Source organism: Triplophysa rosa, linkage group LG15, assembly GCF_024868665.1.
Source record: "Triplophysa rosa linkage group LG15, Trosa_1v2, whole genome shotgun sequence".
NCBI lineage: Eukaryota > Metazoa > Chordata > Actinopteri > Cypriniformes > Nemacheilidae > Triplophysa > Triplophysa rosa.
Window position 1 is genome coordinate 13405820 of NC_079904.1, and position 20401 is coordinate 13426220.

General features: G+C 40.0%; 1 protein-coding gene across 4 annotated transcripts in view; it reads right to left on the reverse strand.

Moving 5' to 3' along the window:
* Positions 1-1447: 1447 nt before the first annotated feature.
* Positions 1448-20401, reverse strand: part of clocka (clock circadian regulator a) — a 65260-nt gene continuing 46306 nt past the window's right edge. For 3 of the 4 annotated variants that reach the window (XM_057352575.1, XM_057352577.1, XM_057352578.1), the window contains exons 5-23: positions 16148-16207; positions 15534-15682; positions 14263-14354; positions 13751-13840; positions 13549-13669; positions 12692-12805; positions 11441-11559; positions 11018-11100; positions 7773-7879; positions 7063-7210; positions 6711-6786; positions 6439-6583; positions 6242-6342; positions 5439-5519; positions 5116-5274; positions 3928-4170; positions 3612-3793; positions 3242-3521; positions 1448-3056 (exon numbers count right to left, since the gene is read on the reverse strand). In XM_057352575.1, the coding sequence (XP_057208558.1) occupies positions 2757-3056; positions 3242-3521; positions 3612-3793; positions 3928-4170; positions 5116-5274; positions 5439-5519; positions 6242-6342; positions 6439-6583; positions 6711-6786; positions 7063-7210; positions 7773-7879; positions 11018-11100; positions 11441-11559; positions 12692-12805; positions 13549-13669; positions 13751-13840; positions 14263-14354; positions 15534-15682; positions 16148-16207 (2650 nt within the window). In that variant the 3' untranslated portion in view covers positions 1448-2756. The remainder of the gene's footprint in view (positions 3057-3241; positions 3522-3611; positions 3794-3927; positions 4171-5115; positions 5275-5438; positions 5520-6241; positions 6343-6438; positions 6584-6710; positions 6787-7062; positions 7211-7772; positions 7880-11017; positions 11101-11440; positions 11560-12691; positions 12806-13548; positions 13670-13750; positions 13841-14262; positions 14355-15533; positions 15683-16147; positions 16208-20401) is intronic. The other variant, XM_057352579.1, reaches the window with a different exon arrangement.

The following is a 20401-nucleotide window of genomic DNA, read 5'->3' on the forward strand; positions in this document are numbered from 1 at the left end:
AAAGATGAGAGAGACCTGTAATTTTCATCATAGGTACACTTCAACTATGAGAGACAGAATGAGAAAAAAAAATCCAGAAAATCACACTGTCTGATTTTTAAAGAATTTATTTGCAAAGTATGGTGGAAAATAAGTATTTGGTCACCTACTAAAAAGCAAGATTTCTGGCTCTCACAGACCTGTAACTTCTTCTTTAAGAGGCTCCTCTGTCCTCCACTCGTTACCTGTATTAATGGTACCTGTTTGAACTCGTTATCAGTATAAAAGACACCTGTCCACAACCTCAAACAGTCAGACTCCACTATGGCCAAGACCAAAGAGCTGTCAAAGGACACTTTGAAACAAAATTGTAGACCTGCACCAGGCTGGGAAGACTGAATTTGCAATAGGTAAGCAGCTTGGTGTGAAGAAATCAACCGTGGGAGCAATTATTAGAAAATGGAAGACATACAAGACCACTGATAATCTCCCTCGATCTGGGGCTCCACGCAAGATCTCACCCCGTGGGGTCAAAATGATCACAAGAACGGTGAGCAAAAATCCCAGAACCGCACGGGGGGACCTAGTGAATGACCTGCAGAGAGCTGGGACCAAAGTAACAAAGGCTACCATCAGTGACACACTACGCCGCCAGGGACTCAAATCCTGCAGTGCCAGACGTGTCCCCCTGCTTAAGCCAGTACATGTCCGGGCCCGTCTGAAGTTTGCTAGAGAGCATTTGGATGACCCAGAAGAGGATTGGGAGAATGTCATGGTCAGATGAAACCAAAATAGAACTTGTCGTGTTTGGAGGAGAAAGAATGCTGAGTTGCATCCAAAGAACACCATACCTACTGTGAAGCATGGGGGTGGAAACATCATGCTTTGGGGCTGTTTTTCTGCAAAGGGACCAGGACGACTGATCCGTGTAAAGGAAAGAATGAATGGGGCCATGTATCGTGAGATTTTGAGTAAAAACCTCCTTCCATCAGCAAGGGCATTGAAGATGAAACGTGGCTGGGTCTTTCAGCATGACAATAATCCCAAACGCACCGCCCGGGCAACGAAGGAGTGGCTTCATAAGAAGCATTTCAAGGTCCTGGAGTGGCCTAGCCAGTCTCCAGATCTCAACCCTATAGAAAATCTTTGGAAATCCGTGTTGCCCAGCGACAGCCCCAAAACATCACTGCTCTAGAGGAGATCTGCATGGAGGAATGGGCCAAACTACCAGCAACAGTGTGTAAAAACCTTGTGGCGATTTACAGAAAACGTTTGACCTCTGTCATTGCCAACAAAGGCTATATAACAAAGTATTGAGATGAACTTTTGTTATTGACCAAATACTTATTTTCCACCATAACTTGCAAATAAATTCTTTAAAAATCAGACAATGTGATTTTCTGGATTTTTTTCTCTCATTCTGTCTCTCATAGTTGAAGTGTACCTATGATGAAAATTACAGGCCTCTCTCATCTTTTTAAGTGGGAGAACTTGCACAATTGGTGGCTGACTAAATACTTTTTTGCCCCACTGTATGTGAATATATTTGTCCTCTTCAGTCTTAGTTTTAGTAAAAACATCAGCTTGAGTTTTTGTAGCGGATGTCATTTTACTGCCATTCAGAACTGCAAACAAATGCACCTTACAGTCATAGCACCATTTTGATATTTTGCCTAACCAAGATACTGACACCCTTATATATATATACAGTATATATAAGGATAGAATATAACTTCTTTAAGTATTTACAAATGTAGAATATCTCTCCAAATATAACTATGTTTTTTTGTGTGCAAAAGCTGTATAATTACTGTGTAACATAATGCAATATGTAATTAAGTTCTAATAAGTTCTTCTAAAACATGAAGGTCGTTTTTAAACCAACTGTGACAAACTGGATCCAGCATTGCCTGCTCGGCAGACACACATACATGAAACATATATACACACACGCACGCTCACCCCATCCCACTGGAAAAAGGAAGTCTGTGAAGAGATCAGCCATTATGTGTACTAAGTTTGCGCTTCACCTTTGAATATTAGAAAAAAAAGTATATTCAAAGCTACAAATAACAGACTACGCTTTTCATCTCATGCATCATATAAAATATTAGTTTCTCTTTCCTTTTGTCCATATATTTACACATTATCTTACAGGTGAACTGTACAGTAAAAGTTGAATCCATGTGACATTCTTAAAAATATTTTATGACCCATAATTACTTCCACAAGCCAAACGAAACAGAAAGAGCAATCGAGGGGAAAAAAAGAGATGGAGACCGAAGATGCTGTTTGTTCTGCCTGACTTCTTTGAAGTCTCGCTTCGTTTTCTTTTTTTACCAGAGCGTTCTGCATAAATTAAAAAGGGGTGGCCGTACGACACGAAGGAACGTGAGAAATTGAGATAGGCGTTAGCCTTCTTCCTTCTTATTGTGGCGAAGGTAGAGCTGGAGATAATTCACGGCTTTAAGAAGACAAACCAGGCCCCCCTGCGTCTTCCCTCGCCAATGGAACGTTCTGCGACGTGTGGTCAGACCAGAATTCAGTGCAAGCAACACGTAGGTTGGAGAGGGCACGGGGCAGATCAACACCCCCCTCCTCTTTAGGTCTTGCCTCCCACCTGAACCTCAGTAGAAGGATATGCGAGGGTACAGTACAAATACTGCCATTTGTTATATAACTCCCATCGCACGACCTCAATTCACCTTCCCCAGCTTGCAAAGCTGCTCGATCGAGATTTGGTTCGGTCCCCGCCATGCATTCATCCGCCGCGGCTGCTACTGAGGTGGCGCTTTGGAGCGGTCCGACATGCTGTCGGATCTGTGAGCTGCCATTTGTTGCTGCTGTTGCTGTTGGAGTTGCTGCTGTTGTTGTTGATGTTGTTGCTGCAGCTGCTGCTGTTGTTGTTGATGTTGTTGATGCAGTTGTTGTTGCTGCAGCTGTTGTTGCTGTTGGAGTTGCTGTTGCTGCTGTTGTTGTTGCGGCGTGGTTGTAAAGGTGCCTTGCTGCTGCTGCAGAGGGAACGCTGCCTGAAGAATCAGCTGGGTCGACTGGTTGCCGTGTAAAAGTCGAGGAGCCTAGTAATGTTAAAGTAAAAAATAAAAAAGTATACGTCATTTAAAGGTCCAGTGTATGACATGTAGTGGCATCTAGTGGTGAGGTTGCGAATTGCAACCAACGACTCACTCCACCTCTCCCCCTTATAATGAACACATTCTTTCTGAGTTTATTGCTATCAGGATCCCGTTACTCCGAACTCTACCTGTAAGAATTGTGTTTGTTGCTGGGCAAGCTGAGTTTGGGCCTGGCCTTGCTGTTGGGCTGTTCCCGCAGCCGTCTGGGACTGCGTCTGGGCCTGCTGCTGCTGTTCCTGCGTCTGCGCAGACGGCTGCTGGGTGATGCTGATTGTTTGAGCCTGGCCCTGCTGTGGGGCAAACGCAGTCACCACCTGCCCCATGAACATGGTGGTGGGCACCATAACTGCGCCACACGCCATTGGACCGGTTACAAGTTTAGTAAGAAGCTGTGGAGCAGCAGGAAACCTGTGGGAGGCAGGAAAGTTAGTTTTGGTAGTTTGGCGAGTGATGGATTTGAATGTGTGTACAGTAGACAGTGATGCTGTAGGTAAGCACCTTATCTGTCGGTCTTGTGAGAAAGTGGCGACAGCGGCAGCGCTGGTGCTACTGTTCTGGGCCAGGCTAGTGGCGATCTGCACGACGTTGCCCTGGCCGGGCTGAGAGATCATCATGGTGTTATACAGAGATGCTGGCAGTGCTGTCTGAGGAGACTGCAGTGTGCGAGACGACCTCTGGGACTGATAAAAACGAGAGAGAGAGAGAGAGAGAGAGAGAGAGAGAGAGAGTTATTAAAAGGCAACTGATCTTTGACATTTTTGGGATTCAAACAATTTTGAGTTCAAGGTCAACTGACTTATGCACGTTTGTGTACCTGCGTTAATGTGGCGCTCTGATCTCTGAGAAGGGTCTGCTGTTGTGGTGGTGCCTGCTGAGAATGTTGTTGTGTGACGGCGTGTTGTGTCGCTGTATGTGTGGACTGTAGGCCACTCTGCAGGCTCCCTGTCGGCACCACCGCCCCCTGCATGGAAAGAGCGCCCCCTGCCTGCACGGACGCTCCCTGTGTCAGCTGCACTGAGCCGAGGTTGAGACCTCCCCCTCCTGGCTGCAAGAACATCTACATGAACACACACAAAAGAGTGTCAATGTGAGCAACAAGCGTTTTGACTCAGAAACACTGGGTTCGGGTATGATTATGGTATTAACAATGTAACAAGTCTGACAAAGTATTTGCGGGTGCTTCTAGGCTAGTTTATCCAAAGATGTGAAAGCTGTTATCATGTATTCCCGCTTACATTGCTTCATACTTAAACTGACATCTGGAACATGAAATAAACTTTTTTCTAACAATGAAAGTGAACGGAGACTGAGATTGTCAGTAACTAAACTTCCGCCCGTTTGTGTTTAACAGAAGAAGGTCAATCTTATGGGCTTTAGAAAAACAACAGGTTGAATAAACGATGACAGAATTTTCCTTTTTTGTGTAAATTATCCCTTTTAAATTGCAATACCTCAATTCCTTACTACAATGTTCTTAGAACTAAAGATATTGCAATAAGCAAAAGTTCAAATCTTAAAGGAACAGTTCACCCAAAATTGAAAATTCTGTCATCATTTACTCACCCGCAAGTTGTTTCAAACCTGTATAAATTTCTTTCACAAAAGAAGACATTTTAAACAATGTTGGAAACTACACAGTTTTGGGTCGCCATTGACTACCATAGCAGATTGTTTTCCTACTGTAGTAATCAATAGTGACCCAGAGCTGTTTGATTACGAACATTCTTCCAAATATCTTCGAGTTCAAAAATGTATACAGGTTTGAAACAACTTGATGGAGAGTAAATGATGACAGAATTTTCCTTTTGGGGTGAACTGTTCCTAATACAAGGAAATGTCTGATTTGATCTAAACAGTCCAAATAAAAAACACGCTAGCTTAATAGAATCATTCTTACCCAGTTTCATCTTAATTCTCCATTCTCTTTTAAAAATCTTCCAAATGCTGTTTTTACTAACACCGAAGCGCTTGCTCGTATTTCAACGCTAGGGGGCGCTCTCACCTGAAAGCCTTGTCCTTGCACCCTATGCAGTTCTTCCTGAATTTGTCGTAGCTCATCTTGTTGTCTCTGAATGTTGGCCTCGATCATGTGCGTGCGCTGCTCCAGCTGCTCCTTCAGATGCTGCATGGCATCCATCTGCGTAGAAAATGGCAGCACCGGCTAAAGAACATTAAACAGAATCAGTACAATACAAAAGGCTGAAATATGTATCTGACCTTCGCAGAGCATTATACACGTGTAACATTAATACACAAGAGCATTTGAAAGCAGTTATCAGTGCACAAACCCCCCTCCTCTCTTGAGTCATTGTGATGTTGAATTACCTGCACATTGGGCTGAAGTGGCTGAGGCTGCGACACGAGGGACGTTGCCATCGTCTGTGCCGTGTTCTGAGAGCTCATCGACTGAAGAGCGATAACACATATCAGTTTAATACTCACATGTATACACATACAAGAATGTGCAACACGTAGAAATGAAATGAAAATACAGCAGTACTAAAGATGTGCTTTTAAATCCCACTTAATTCCAGATAACTGGCTTGAATAGGAGGATGTATTCAATGAGGTCCAAAAGTTAATTATATATTATCACAAATTATACTGAATGTCAAATGTTGAGTTATTTTTCAATATATATATATATATTTTATGCCCTTTGTATGTATTGGTCCTCAGAGTAAGCAAGCAATGTGGCCTTCTGTGCAAAAGAGTTGCATGGTCAACATCACAAATTTGCCTACATTTGGTTAGTGACATGGATGATGATTTTGAAGTTATGATGTAAAAAGATATTGCTTTTAGGGCATGAAAAACATGATTATTTTTTTACACTTTTGTTTTATGTCCACTGTAGTGACCTCTATGCATGAAAGTGTTCTCACACTTGTAAACCCCAGTGTATCTTATAGACCACTTTGCAAGATGTAAACACTTCCGGTTTCAGTTTTTATTAGTTTACTTTTTTTTAGCTTATATATAAAATCTTTAATAAAATATATTTGTTTAACATTTTGTTTTGCTGGTTGTGTGTTAAAAAACTGAAACAGGAAGTTGGACCAGTGTTGTTTACGTCTTCCGAAGTGGTCTAGGTATAGAGTTTGACAGTAATAATGACATATGCTAACCTGACTGCTAATGGACGACCTCCGCTGTGATGCCATCTCAATGGCTAAGACTGATTGGCGGGGTGGTGTGATATGGTCTGTCTGTGGCTTTGTTTGTGTGGCTGAAGAGAGACACACACACACACGCATTAATTTCTATACCATAAGAATATATTTAAACATACATATTACTTCTGCCTTCGGTGTGTAATACGCACACGTGGGGTCCGAGACAGCGGTGTGTGTGGAGGACTTGCGTGAGCTCCGTGAGGAGGCAGAGGGTGTGCGGCTGTGATCAAAGCGCTCTAGCGCCTCCTTCAGGCTGGAGGTGTTCAACTGAGATTCAGAGCCGGAGTCTTGAGACTGAAATGAAGGAAAACAGGTGATTCAAGAAATACTCTGGGTTCGATGTGAGCTAAGATCACCATTAGCATCTGTGGCATACTGATAATCACAGACATGAAAAAAAATAATTTCAGTAATGTCTCACCTTGTCTGCTGAGATCTCAGGAGGCGACTCCTCGATGCCCAGTTCTCGACGCTGTTCAGCTCTTACTTCAGCATAACTGACAGGCAAAACAACAATTATTTACTTGTTAAAAACGGGAATAAAAAATTAATGAAGGCAATTCTCTATAAATGTAGTAAATGTGAAACTACTGCGCAACATATCCACAAACAATAAAACAATATTTCAAGTTTAAATGTACAGTTACATGGACTAGTAAGATTTTATGAGGGGCAGGGTTACCTGTATGAAGCTTGTTCTCTTGTTTTTTCTGTTTAGTTTCTTTACTGTGTACAGTTGATTTAGTGTGTACGACACATGCTGCAAGTCTCACCTGACCACAGTGTGTGTGCAGACAATAAACTCTGGTCGTGAGTTCCACTGGTGGTAGGTTATGTAGTAGTGGGTCTGGAGCCAAATCCACTGTTGACCTTTAGTTAGAAAACGATAATAGCACGACTTCCCCTTCCCATACTGCATCACTGCCAAAAGACACATTACAACACAAGAAAGACACATTAACCCAATATTTGAACGTGCTCCTCTGTCTCATACTGTGTGCCACTTTGCACGATGACAATGAACGATTCACAGATTAATTTCCTTAAAAAAAGCATGAATGTAGTTTTTGTCAGCAACTTGACTCAAAGACACAATCAATCAAACCCAGATCAACACCCGCATGCATGCACGCGCACACACGCACGCACACACGTCTGGTTTACTATCTCCGTGGGGACAGTCCATAGGCGTAATGTTTTTTATACTGTAGAAACTGTATATTCTATCCCCTATCCCTACCCCTAAACCTAAAGATCATAGAAAACTTTTTGCATTTTTAGATTTAAAAAAAATATTGTTCTGTACAATTTATAAGCGTTTTTGCCCATGGGGACCTCAATTTTGGTCCCCACGGTGACACGAGTCCCCATGTGTTGGTGTGCGTTCAGGTTTAGGTCCCCACTGGGATGTACAAACATGAACAAACACACACACGCACGCACACACACGCACGCACACGCACACACAAAGAGCTCAACTCACAATGCTCGTGGCATTTGGCCAAGGTCTCCAGGTCATCCACATGATAGTAGTCGTACCCCGATGTACCCAGAACTTCAAAGGGCAGGTAACCTATGATGGGTGGCGCCCTGCAGAACATAACACGCCTCTTCAGATCAATTGAACATCAAAGTGACACATTCACAGTGATCGCTGAGTATCCATTGCAAGAATGCTTGAGACGAATCACGAATAATAAAGCATTCTGAGATAAAATGGCAAAGAAAATTTTGAATGGGAGTGGGGTGTTGCTAACTTTAGCTAAACAAATGACAATGTGGAAAATCTTATTCACTCCAATATCTAGCAGTTGTGCCATTTAAAAGCGCCAGCAACATTTTATCCAAAAATCTAACTCCCATTAGAGCAAATGGACTGGAGGAATTCATAGAGAAACTTGGGTTTATGCTACTCAATATTTATATATATATATATACAACACTAATTTATATATAAAACATTTATATAATATATAAGTATATATACACTCACCTAAAGGATTATTAGGAACACCATACTAATACGGTGTTTGACCCCCTTTCGCCTTCAGAACTGCCTTAATTCTACGTGGCATTGATTCAACAAGGTGCTGAAAGCATTCTTTAGAAATGTTGGCCCATATTGATAGGATAGCATCTTGCAGTTGATGGAGATTTGTGGGATGCACATCCAGGGCACGAAGCTCCCGTTCCACCACATCCCAAAGATGTTCTATCGGGTTGAGATCTGGTGACTGTGGGGGCCATTCTAGTACAGTGAACTCATTGTCATGTTCAAGAAACCAATTTGAAATGATTCGAGCTTTGTGACATGGTGCATTATCCTGCTGGAAGTAGCCATTAGAGGATGGGTACATGGTGGTCATAAAGGGATGGACATGGTCAGAAACAATGCTCAGGTAGGCCGTGGCATTTAAACGATGCCCAATTGGCACTAAGGGGCCTAAAGTGTGCCAAGAAAACATCCCCCACACCATTACACCACCACCACCAGCCTGCACAGTGGTAACAAGGCATGATGGATCCATGTTCTCATTCTGTTTACGCCAAATTCTGACTCTACCATTTGAATGTCTCAACAGAAATCGAGACTCATCAGACCAGGCAACATTTTTCCAGTCTTCAACTGTCCAATTTTGGTGAGCTCGTGCAAATTGTAGCCTCTTTTTCCTATTTGTAGTGGAGATGAGTGGTACCCGGTGGGGTCTTCTGCTGTTGTAGCCCATCTGCCTCAAGGTTGTGCGTGTTGTGGCTTCACAAATGCTTTGCTGCATACCTCGGTTGTAACGAGTGGTTATTTCAGTCAAAGTTGCTCTTCTATCAGCTTGAATCAGTCGGCCCATTCTCCTCTGACCTCTAGCATCAACAAGGCATTTTCGCCCACAGGACTGCCGCATACTGGATGTTTTTCCCTTTTCACACCATTCTTTGTAAACCCTAGAAATGGTTGTGCGTGAAAATCCCAGTAACTGAGCAGATTGTGAAATACTCAGACCGGCCCGTCTGGCACCAACAACCATGCCACGCTCAAAATTGCTTAAATCACCTTTCTTTCCCATTCTGACATTCAGTTTGGAGTTCAGGAGATTGTCTTGACCAGGACCACACCCCTAAATGCATTGAAGCAACTGCCATGTGATTGGTTGATTAGATAATTGCATTAATGAGAAATTGAACAGGTGTTCCTAATAATCCTTTAGGTGAGTGTATATACACATATACATACAGTATATATATATATGTGTGTGTATTTGAGCATGTGGGCTAAGGATTTGATCGAACGCTCAGTGACACCATGTGCGCTAACGAAAGGCAAGATGCTCCCACTTCAGACCCTTAGGGGTCAGCTGACTCAAGTACTGCAAACACGAGGCTAAAGCGAGATGAGACTATTACAGGACTCGCAGAGCCAGAGGTGCAGGACTTTTTCAAAACAAAGGATTGTAATATGTACTCGTATGTAATATGTATCATGAGTTGGTGAATAGAGAGTGAATAGGACGGAAGGTAGAGGGTTGTAACAGAATCACTATGACCCTGTTTACAATCGACTGGAAGATTTGGAAAAGGTCATAAATACATACACACAAGACTTAACAGAACTATAACAGACCTGGTATTAACATGCAGCGACAAACAAGATCTGGAGCAGTTAATACAGTGTCGAACTAAAATAAAAGAAATGAAGAGTTCATTTGCAAAAACAGCTAACTTTGTTTTTCAAAACCCATGGTTATTTATTGTGCATTCCAAGTATTATCAATCAAACTGCGGTTGGGTAATAACAACTAAAAAACAACAACAACTAACTAACGCAATAAAACTTAATAAAAACCATGTTTTTGATCTGTTTTGGCAAATAAACCTTTTAATTCTGCTTAAAAACATCAGGTTTGTGCCAAGGTTATAATAAATAACTAAAACTAAAAACATTTATGTTTATTGAAATCAAATAAAGTATAAGCCTAAATATTATTTTTAAAACTTTGTTTACTTATTAACTGAAAAAAGTAAACAAAAATGAACATGATGAAAACACTGAAAATATTTTTTTTAATATTTTTAAGCGAATTCAAAGTATTAATAAAACTGCAAAAAAAATGTAAACAAACCTATAATAACTTTTTTATAAAAACTGTCTTTTTCTTGTTTGTGCTTAAAGGGATAGTTTAATTTACTCACCCTCAGATTTTTCCAAATCTGTATGAATTTCTGCTAAACACAAGGGAAGATATTTGCCGATATTTATTTTCCCTACTATGGCAGTAAATGGGGGGCGAGATCTGCTCGGTTACTGACATTCTTTCAAATATCTTCCTTTGCGTTTAGCAAAACAAAGAAATTTACACAGGTTTCGAAAAATCTGAGGTTGAGTAAATGATGACAGCATTTTCATTTTCAATTATGACTTTAAATTATTATTGGTAAATTTGGGAGAAATGTTTAAATGTACTTTCAACATTTATTTAGCTTATTTTACTGATGTACTGCACTAAGTAGTATTTTGGTGTATTTAATGATAAAATCCACTTGAAATAAGAACACAAGTGATCGTTACTACCAGGTTCTGCACTCTTGTCTAACCACCTGACCGAAACTAATTCTTCACTTCAGGTGTAAATACGGTCAACAAGAATAAATAAGTAGGAGAGATAAATAGGAACCTTATGTGTGTCCATAAAAATAAGCTAACAGCAACACTAAACACATCAGAAAGGAAGTTTGTACCTGTGGTCCAAAAACAGGAATTTCCATTCTAAACTGTGTCTGGAGGTGAATTCCTCATTGGGCTCCTCCACAGTACACATTTCCTGCAGAATAGAGGTTATAAACATATTATACATAACCATTCTTAATGTACCTACAAGCACTCCCACCATACAAAAATAAACAAAATCCAAGTGACCTAGTTCTCAACACAGGCTGTTTTGCATGCTGGCTATTTATCTGTCTCCAAAACAAAGCAAATTCTTGTACAAACATGTATTGCATCTATCAACACACCCACACAGACACCGGCTCTCTCGAGCTCATGTACACCCAATGTCATGATGATCATTTACAAAGCGGAGACTGTCACTGTCTTTTAGGCAAATGATAAGAGTCAGAGGACCAATGAGAAGCTGCAAAGTAAGCATGAGCTCAGCCTACCTTGATAAACTGAGGTTTGGCTAACCTCACAGTTGCTATGAAACACACTCGGTCTTCGAAAGCCGGTCTCAGCGATCGCTGGATCACTCCCTCGAAGCCGTTACGCGTCGAGTTAGGCACTGCAGACGATGAAAGATAAATTGATCGATTAGTAAATGCTTATAAATAAAGGCTTTTAAATGAAAAAATACAAATTGTGCTACCATACGCTTGTTTTTTTGGCCTACCACTAGGGAGCAGCACCCACATTGAAATTAGGGACAATTACATGAGATTTCAAGTAAAGTCATTTTATTTTGTATAGCGATATTTATAATACATATTGTTTCAAAGCAGTTTTACTAAAAAGGGGGTAATAAATCTTAAATTAGAAACTCTCCAATGCTTTCTAATATCACACTTAATCCAGTATTTCTTAAGCAGGGGATCGAGGCCTCAAGTATGAAAATAAGTTAAACAACTATAAAAACCAAGATATTCCCACTGTTATTGTAGTTAACTACAACTAAAACTATTAAAACATTCCTTTTATTTGAAATGAAATAAACTTGAGGCCTAAATATTATTTGAAAAATGTTGAATTAAATCAGAAATGTTGCCTTTGTAATATAGTGAAGTGAAATAAATTTATTTATTCAAACTGAAATAAAATTAACAAGAAAAACATATAGCAATATAGTGAAAAAGCACATAACAATATGACTACATTTTAATATGTAAAAATGTAAACACAAAATAAAATTAAACGCATAAAAAATCAAGTAAATTCAAAATATGAATACAAAAAATAATTAATTTAGGACATTTATAAGCGTTTGGTCAGCTTGATAATAAATGCACATCTTTCCAGCTATGCCAAGCTGTGGGGGGGCTTTAAATATTGTTGTGATCAATGGGGGGTCCTTAAAACCAAAAAGGTTGAGATCCACTGACTTAATATGCAGTGACAGCTAGGCATGCCATTCGTTATTAAATCAACCAATGGTGAAAGTTTGGGGCGGGACTTTCTGTTTGTCTCCCCACAGGCAGAAATTACTACACCTTTTAACCACAAACTTTCCAATACTTGAAATCTAGGTCAAAAGCTTGATTCTCTGCCGCTTGTGCTTTTCCCACCACTTCCTACTAAAATAATGACCCCTGCTCCACCTACTCTACAAAGAAGCTAAGCAATCAGGCACTTGACTGGATAATTCAAGGTTTATATGAAAGACTCCGGCTAAGGCTGCAGGCGATCGTTCACACACTCACCAGTGTTGAGGGACTTAAAGTTTCCGATGAACTTGACATACTCATAAACGGGCGGCTCTTTTGGGTCGATCGTGCCTCGGAGCATGTGGCAACAAAACTCTAACTGGTTCTTTGCTAAAGGGAAACAAAACAAAACAAAAACAAGAAAACAACATTTATGAGCTCTAGTCTCAGCCAACCTTTGGGGTCTGTGTGCTAACAGTAATGTAGACACAATAATAGAGAGACAGAAAAAGAGAGAGGCCAGAGGCATCATAATAAGAAAGATACCTTTTCTCCAGTCATGAGATGTTTATTATATCTACATTTATTCATTTGGCAGACGCATGGTTATCTGGGATATTTGTTTCTGATTGATAAATCAAGCTGACAAGCTTTTTTGATATTTTGCTTCCTAAAAATGTTATATAATAACAAATAAATTCCTTAAGTTAACTTTGGCAAATGATATAATAATAATAATACTATTCATATTATTATTAATAATGTTTATTAATAACAATAATATTATTTAACATTTTATATAACATAGTAAATAAATAAATTCCTTAAATTACATTTGGTAAATTATATAATAATAATAATAGTTATTATTATTAATAATCATATTACCTAACGCTTAAAATAATAACATTAAAAAATGAATGGATCCTTAAGTTAACTTTGTTCAATTATATTATTATTTATTATTAATAATAATACTATCCAAGTAAAAAATCTCAAAATATATAGTCAGCTGATAAAGTATTTTGCAATTCCATTTAAATGAACAGAAAAGAAAGAAAATGTATCCTCCCCTATTCCAAATTCAAATATTTGTAGACAATGAAGAAGACTTAAAATACAAGTGTCCTTACTCTTCAGGTAGTCTGGGGTGAGGGTCTCCCCCTCTAGATTGTGTGTGGATAGGGCTTTATACACCTCCGAGTGCTCACCCAGCGGAAGGAAGTTCAACAGGTTCTGATCCACAAGATCAGACTGAAAATACAACAACAAACATTGTCACCATTATCTAAAAAGACAAATGTACACGTCAAACAGGAGTGGGCTTAAACTCACAGGTAGATGTTCTAATAAAGACGTGACGCTTTCCGAGACATAGATTATGTTGCCGTCTGTCATGATAGCCAGAAAGAATCCATCCAGTGCCTAAGAAAAATCAAACAAAGCAGGAACTTTACTTATCTGAGTTTGAGATTAATACAGAATTTAGGATTGATTTGACTAAAGCCTTTACTTACAGTGGCTTGCAAAAGTGTTCAACCCCCTTCATTTTATTCACATTTTGTTATGCTGCTGCCTTATCTTAAACTACTTTAAATGTACTTATTTTTGTTTTTTATTTTTAATACATTTGCAAAGCTGTCAAAAATCATTTTTTTGTTTTGTCATTATTGTGCATGGAGTGTAGATTAATGTAAAAAAATAATCATTTAAAGTAGTTTAAGATAAGGCAGCAGCATAACAAAATGTGAATAAAATGAAGGGGGTTGAACACTTTTGCAAGCCACTGTATCTACAGATGGAAAATACAGTTATAGCATGTATGTGCGTGTCAAGTCCTCTGTCACCTCCAGCATGAGCTGTGTGAACTCTTCGTTGCTGAGAAAAGGAGGTTTCCAGTCCTGACGGATTTCACTGGACTCAGACTGTGCAGCGATTTCTGACAGGAATATAGCACAAATAAAACGATTCTGCTTCCAATACAGAAGAACGTTTAATTTTTATAATGAAGTTATATTTCTCAATTTAACAATATTATGTTGATTTATTGGTAAACTGAAACAATCGTTTCATTACATGTTATGCGAGGGATAATGTACAGGCAGCCGGTATCACACTGAAGGGGCTTATGTCGCGATAACAGCCGGCTGCTTGTACATTTTCCCGCGTATTACACGGCTACTTGGCACATGAGAAAAAACTGGAATGAAAATGTGAATCTGAAATATTTGATTAGCTCATTTTTACCGATTGCAGACCTTCCGCGAGGAAAAGCAGTTTACTTTCGGTTTTAAGGTAAGAAACGACTTTCAAATGTCACGAACAGGCAATTTGGTTTAATCATTTGTAAATATAATATATGTTATTAAAAGCCTGAATTTGTCAAAAAAAACCTGTCAAAATGATCTGCTGCATCCGGGTTACCCTGTGTTGTTAGTTTTGAGAGGTTGTTATCAGGGAATAACGAACCTGCAAATGTCGCGACTGGCCAATCAGAATGAAGCATTCCAACGAGCCGTGTATTAAAAGATATTACGTTTCGGCTAAAACAGAGTTTTCAAAATATGGAACGGCATTTCTGGGTTTTGTTTGATATTTTGATTTTAATTTCTTCATTTCATTGTTCTTTTTATCCTACGAAAATACTAGTTTCATTTCCTTTTCAATGAATTTACTTCAGTATTTTGGTTTTTCAGTTTTCTTGTAGCATTGCATTTAATTGTTCCATATATGCCACGACAGCAAAACTCAAAAATAAACAAACTCAAGATAATCCTAATATTTAATCATTCGATTTAAACTAAATGTCATTTTTATTTTCTCTGTGTTGTCTGTACAGTGTGGCGACAAAAGAAATGAAAGGGCATCGCATGGATGCATCTGCATCTATATGTTGTTTGAAGAGTAAACGGTTGGCAGTTATACCTGTCGTAAGACATTCCTTTCCATGTCGGCTGCTCTTGGTCATAATACACAAACAGTAAAAAACCTGACTTGCAAGCGTAACTTAAACCATACCTCCCACAAGCATTGTTTAAAAGTATGCAAAACACACAATAAGGCTAAGTCTATAGTGAATAAGAGAAGCATTGAACTGTTGGTCTGGAAGTACAGTCACCTTTGTGCTTGCGCAGGAAGTCGATGCTCTTCTGGAGGATGGTTGACTTGTCCATCTTGCGGGTGTTACCCGGCAACATGGTGCCCAGTTCCTTGATGAGCACATTGAACTGGTCTCGCCTCTTCTTTTCCGACTTGTTCCTAGAAACTCTGTAGACGGAAAAATTAATAGGTGGAAAATTTCTTTAAACTCCAGTGGAGATCATTGATATTCTTTTATTGATATTTGAGAAAGTACTGAATACTGAATCACAGCTGAACAACATTATACTTCATGTTACTCAGCAGTACACTTTTTCCTGTAAAACTAAACGGCTTACAATTATCAAAGTGATAACAGAAAGATTTAATCTGAACAAAAATATGGCGAGAGTTTAAGGATCTACTGTACGGTACTGTGATCATTCACAATATGAGTGTTAGCCATATATACAGTACTGTTTAGTTTCAATTCAGGGCGCAAAACCATTTTTTGAGACTACCGGGAAAATAATTAGTCTACAACTCTTCAGAATTAACCTAAACATGACTGACTCGTGATTCAATTTGACTTCAAGTATGAATTTGGCTCCAAGTAAAAAATCTCCAGGATCACGATTTTGTTAGCATCATCACCTTTTCGCTTTGTCCTTCTCATCTTCTTCCATCAACCCATCAAAGATACTGCTGTCATCCCTGAGAACAGACCAAAACGAAACTGATTAGATAAACTGAACCAACAACAAGCCAATCGGAGCCAGCTTCCTTCTCTACCCCTTTAAAAGTCTTCAATGAAAGGAAATGAAATAACTTTTGGAATAAAAATATTCTTTCAGCTGCACATAAAGAAGTCTTGAAACAACACGAGGGCGAGTAAAATGTTTAATCCAAAAAGCTTTCCTTTCAAGCAAGAAAGTTTCCAAACTTCAAGACTGTCTTCAATGCCACACATTTTCAATCACAATCATGCCATTTAATAAATCACAGAATAAACTGGCAAAAGATCAGCAGGAGATGTGCCGTGATTTGAAAATAAAGGCCTGTGAGGTGCTGTGTTTGGGTTTATATTTAGATCCAGCTGCTTTGAAAACAAAGAGAGAAAGAGGGACCATCATTCTCAGCAGCTGATCTGAGAAAAGACTGTGGTGGTTGCGATTTGGATTTGATTTCAGAGGAATGATGTCATGACATCTTCTCAGGTCACGGGTGGTCAATAACATGTACCTGAGTGCATCAGAATATTCTCTATGGTCAACAATTTTCACTGGAGAGAGAAAGAGTTGCTTTGAATATGTTCTCTTGTTAAATGTCCATTTTAGTCATCAAGGTTCTTAAAAGGTTATTTTAACACGGCATGACAATCAGTCTTTTTATATATAGCCTTGAGATAGGCTAAACATATTAGCCGTCTTCTGCAGGGGTACAAGTATGTCACTCACTGTGCATTTATCTGTATAACTGCAGAGATCACACCAGACTAACAGTTACCCAGAGGTACAACTGAATGTTTACATGCAAGTCAACCTTACAGTATTTGCAAAGTTATGAGTGAATAATGAGGGCAAACATCAGCCTGGGCAATTGCTATTGGATGTCCATTACCAACATTTTTACATAAACAATGTAGCGTTTATCCCACTCCATTTGCATTTGCTGGTTGTGGGTGTGACAGCGCGAGTATGTGTTAGAGCTGCTATCTGTAGATATAAGCGCTGCATGTCTGTTCAGAAATATTTTGACATCAGCTGATTTGGCTGGAGAACAAAGATATTTATATCTGCTCTGTGACATTCACAGCCATCTGCTTGAAACGGTACAATGTGAGGAGGATCGGTCAATTAACAGGACAAACCCGGCTAACAAAAATATGTTCTAAGAACGCTTGGCTAACATTCACTGATAGCACACTCCATCTGCCAGACGCCTATTTGACGTCAGCATTTACATCTGCAATACATACTTTGCTCATCTGCAATACGTCTCAGAGACGTCTGCTGTCAGATGTCATTTAGACATCTAGAAGACGTCTGTAAGATGTTTATGATTTAAAAATCAATATTTTTACACAGCAGATGTTCTTCAGATCTCCAGATCGTTAGCAGACATCTTACAGACGTACGTGTGCTAGCTGGGTTCCCACTACGTTATTTAAACATTCCACTAACATTGTAAGTAAAACATTTTGATACTAATGTTTTTTGTATCATATAATGTTGATAAAAGATTACTGCAAAAATTAGGGATGCACTGGTATCGGGCCTGATACAAAGCTCATGTACTCGTATTGTACTCGTACGGTTGCACCGATACCAAAGACCGAGACCTCACGTGACATACCTGAGAGAACCAGGGCTGGACTCGGAAGAAAAATCGCCCCTCCACCATTTTTGTCGACGAGGGGGGGGTGCACGGTTAAGTCTATTGACCGGGGGGTGGCATGCATACATGTCTTCTGCATTCGTGTTGCGTGCATTCGCATTTATAATACGTCTGAGCGGCCCAAGCCTCCATTCCGGCCCCATACATTAGCGGCCCACCGGAAGAACTCCCGGAACGCCAGATGGCCAGCCGCCCCTGGACAGAATTGACTGAAAGTTGTGCTTTGAAAGTTTGTGATTTGTCTTTTTTCATAATGTGTTCGAGTTGTTCATAATATAGAAGCCAATTTATTTTATTAGTTTCATGTGTTAGGGAAATTGCCACCTCACACAAAAATACGGATACAGGTATCATTATTGGCGAGAAGGTATCGGATAGAGATGCTCCGATTGATCGGTCGCCAATCACAATCGGCCGATAATCACTTTGGGAAGTGTGATCAGTGGTCTCTACAAAGGCCGATCCAGAAAAGCCGATCAGATGACGCAAAATGCACGAGACTTTTTTTTACACCCTACGAAAATGGCTTCACCGGTCTGGCAAGGTGTGTGAAAAAGACAATACATTAGCAATCTGCAACGTGTGTACCATGCAAATTCCACGAGGCGGGAAGCACCCAAAACATTTTAACACCACCAACCTCATCAGACATTTGAAGGTTAGTCACGTAAAGGAGTGTGAGTAATTTTCAAAGTTAGCTAGCGCTAAGAGAGAGCAGGACAGTTCAGCAGCTCAAGCGCCACTCAGGTGCAGAGATCGCGTTAACCGAAAATTTGATTAACCGTGATTCATATGCATCCGTCACTCCCTGCGTCCCGTGCACGCATACACACACAGGCGCGCAGTGGTGCCGTCTTTACAGAGTTTTTACCTCATAAATAGCGTCTTTCTGGATAAATAATAGCTTTCAGTGAGTGGAAAAATGTCTCTCTCTGCGTTTTCTCTGTTCAGTGAGCGGCAGAAGCAGCACATACAGACGTGCTCAAATTTGTTGGTACCCCTCCACAAAAAACGAAGAATGCACAATTTTCTCTGAAATAACTTGAAACTGACAAAAGTAATTGGCATCCACCATTGTTTATTCCATATTTAATAGAAATCAGACTTTGCTTTTGATTTTTTATTCAACATAATATTGTAAATAATAAAACAAATGAAAATTTCATGGACAAAAATGATGGGACCCCTAACCTAATATTTTGTTGCACAACCTTTAGAGGCGATCACTGCAAGCAAACATTTTCTGTAGCTCTCAATGAGACTTCTGCACCTGTTAACAGGTAGTTTGGCCCACTCTTCCTGAGCAAACTGCTCCAGCTGTCTCAGGTTTGATGGGTGCCTTCTCCAGACTGCAAGTTTCAGCTCTTTCCATAGATGTTCCATAGGATTCAGATCAGGACTCATAGAAGGCCACTTCAGAATAGTCCAATGTTTTGTTCTTATCCATTCCTGGGTGATTTCAGCTGTGTGTTTTGGAAGACCCATGACCTGCAACTGAGACAGAGCTTTCTGACACTGGGCAGTACGTTTCGCTTCAGAATGCCTTGCTAGTCTTGAGATTGCATTGTGTCCTGCACAGATTCAGCAAAAGCAGCCCCAAAACATAACCATGCAGGTCATGGGTCTCCATGTTTCACTGTAGGTATGGCATTCACTTATGGTGAAGGTACTTCGGTACCGAAGTACTTCGGACTTATGGTAGGTATGGCGTTCACTAGGGGCAGTCTTGGCCTAATGGTTAGATAGTCTGACTCGTGACCAGAAGGTTGCTGGTTCGATTCCCAGGGCAGCGGGTAACGACTGAGGTGCCCTTGAGCAAGGCACCTTACCCCTACTTGCTCCCCGGGCGCTGCAGTGATAGCTGCCCACTGCTCCGGGTGTACGTGTGTTCACTACTCTCTGGATGGGTTAAATGCAGAGGTAACATTTCAGGTATGGGTCACCATATCTGACTAATAGGTCACTTCACTTCACTTTCACTTCTTTGAAAGCTTGATTTTTTTGTCTGTGAACATAGAGGTGATGTGACTTGCCAAAAAGCTCCAGTTTTGACTCATCTGTCCAAAGGACATTATCCCAGAAGGATTGTGGCTAGTCAATATGAATTTTAGCAAATTCCAGTCTGGCTTTTTTATGTTTTTCTTTCAAAAGTGGAGTCCTCCTGGGTCTTCCATGGAGCCCACTTTTGCTCAAAAAGCGACGGATGGTGCGATCAGAAACTGACGTTCCTTCACCTTGGAGTTCAGCTTGTATCTCTTCGGCAGTTATCCTTAGCTCATTTTCTACCATTCGCACTATCCTTCTGTTCAATCTGGGGTCGATTTTACTCTTGCAGCCGCACCCAGGGAGGTTGGCTACAATTCCATGGACCTTAAACTTCTTAATAATATTTGCAACTGTTGTCACAGGAACATCGAGCTGCTTGGAGATGGTCTTGTAGCCTTTACCTCTACCATGCTTGTCTTTATTATTTTCTTTCTGAGCTCCTCACACAACTCTATCCATGTTCAG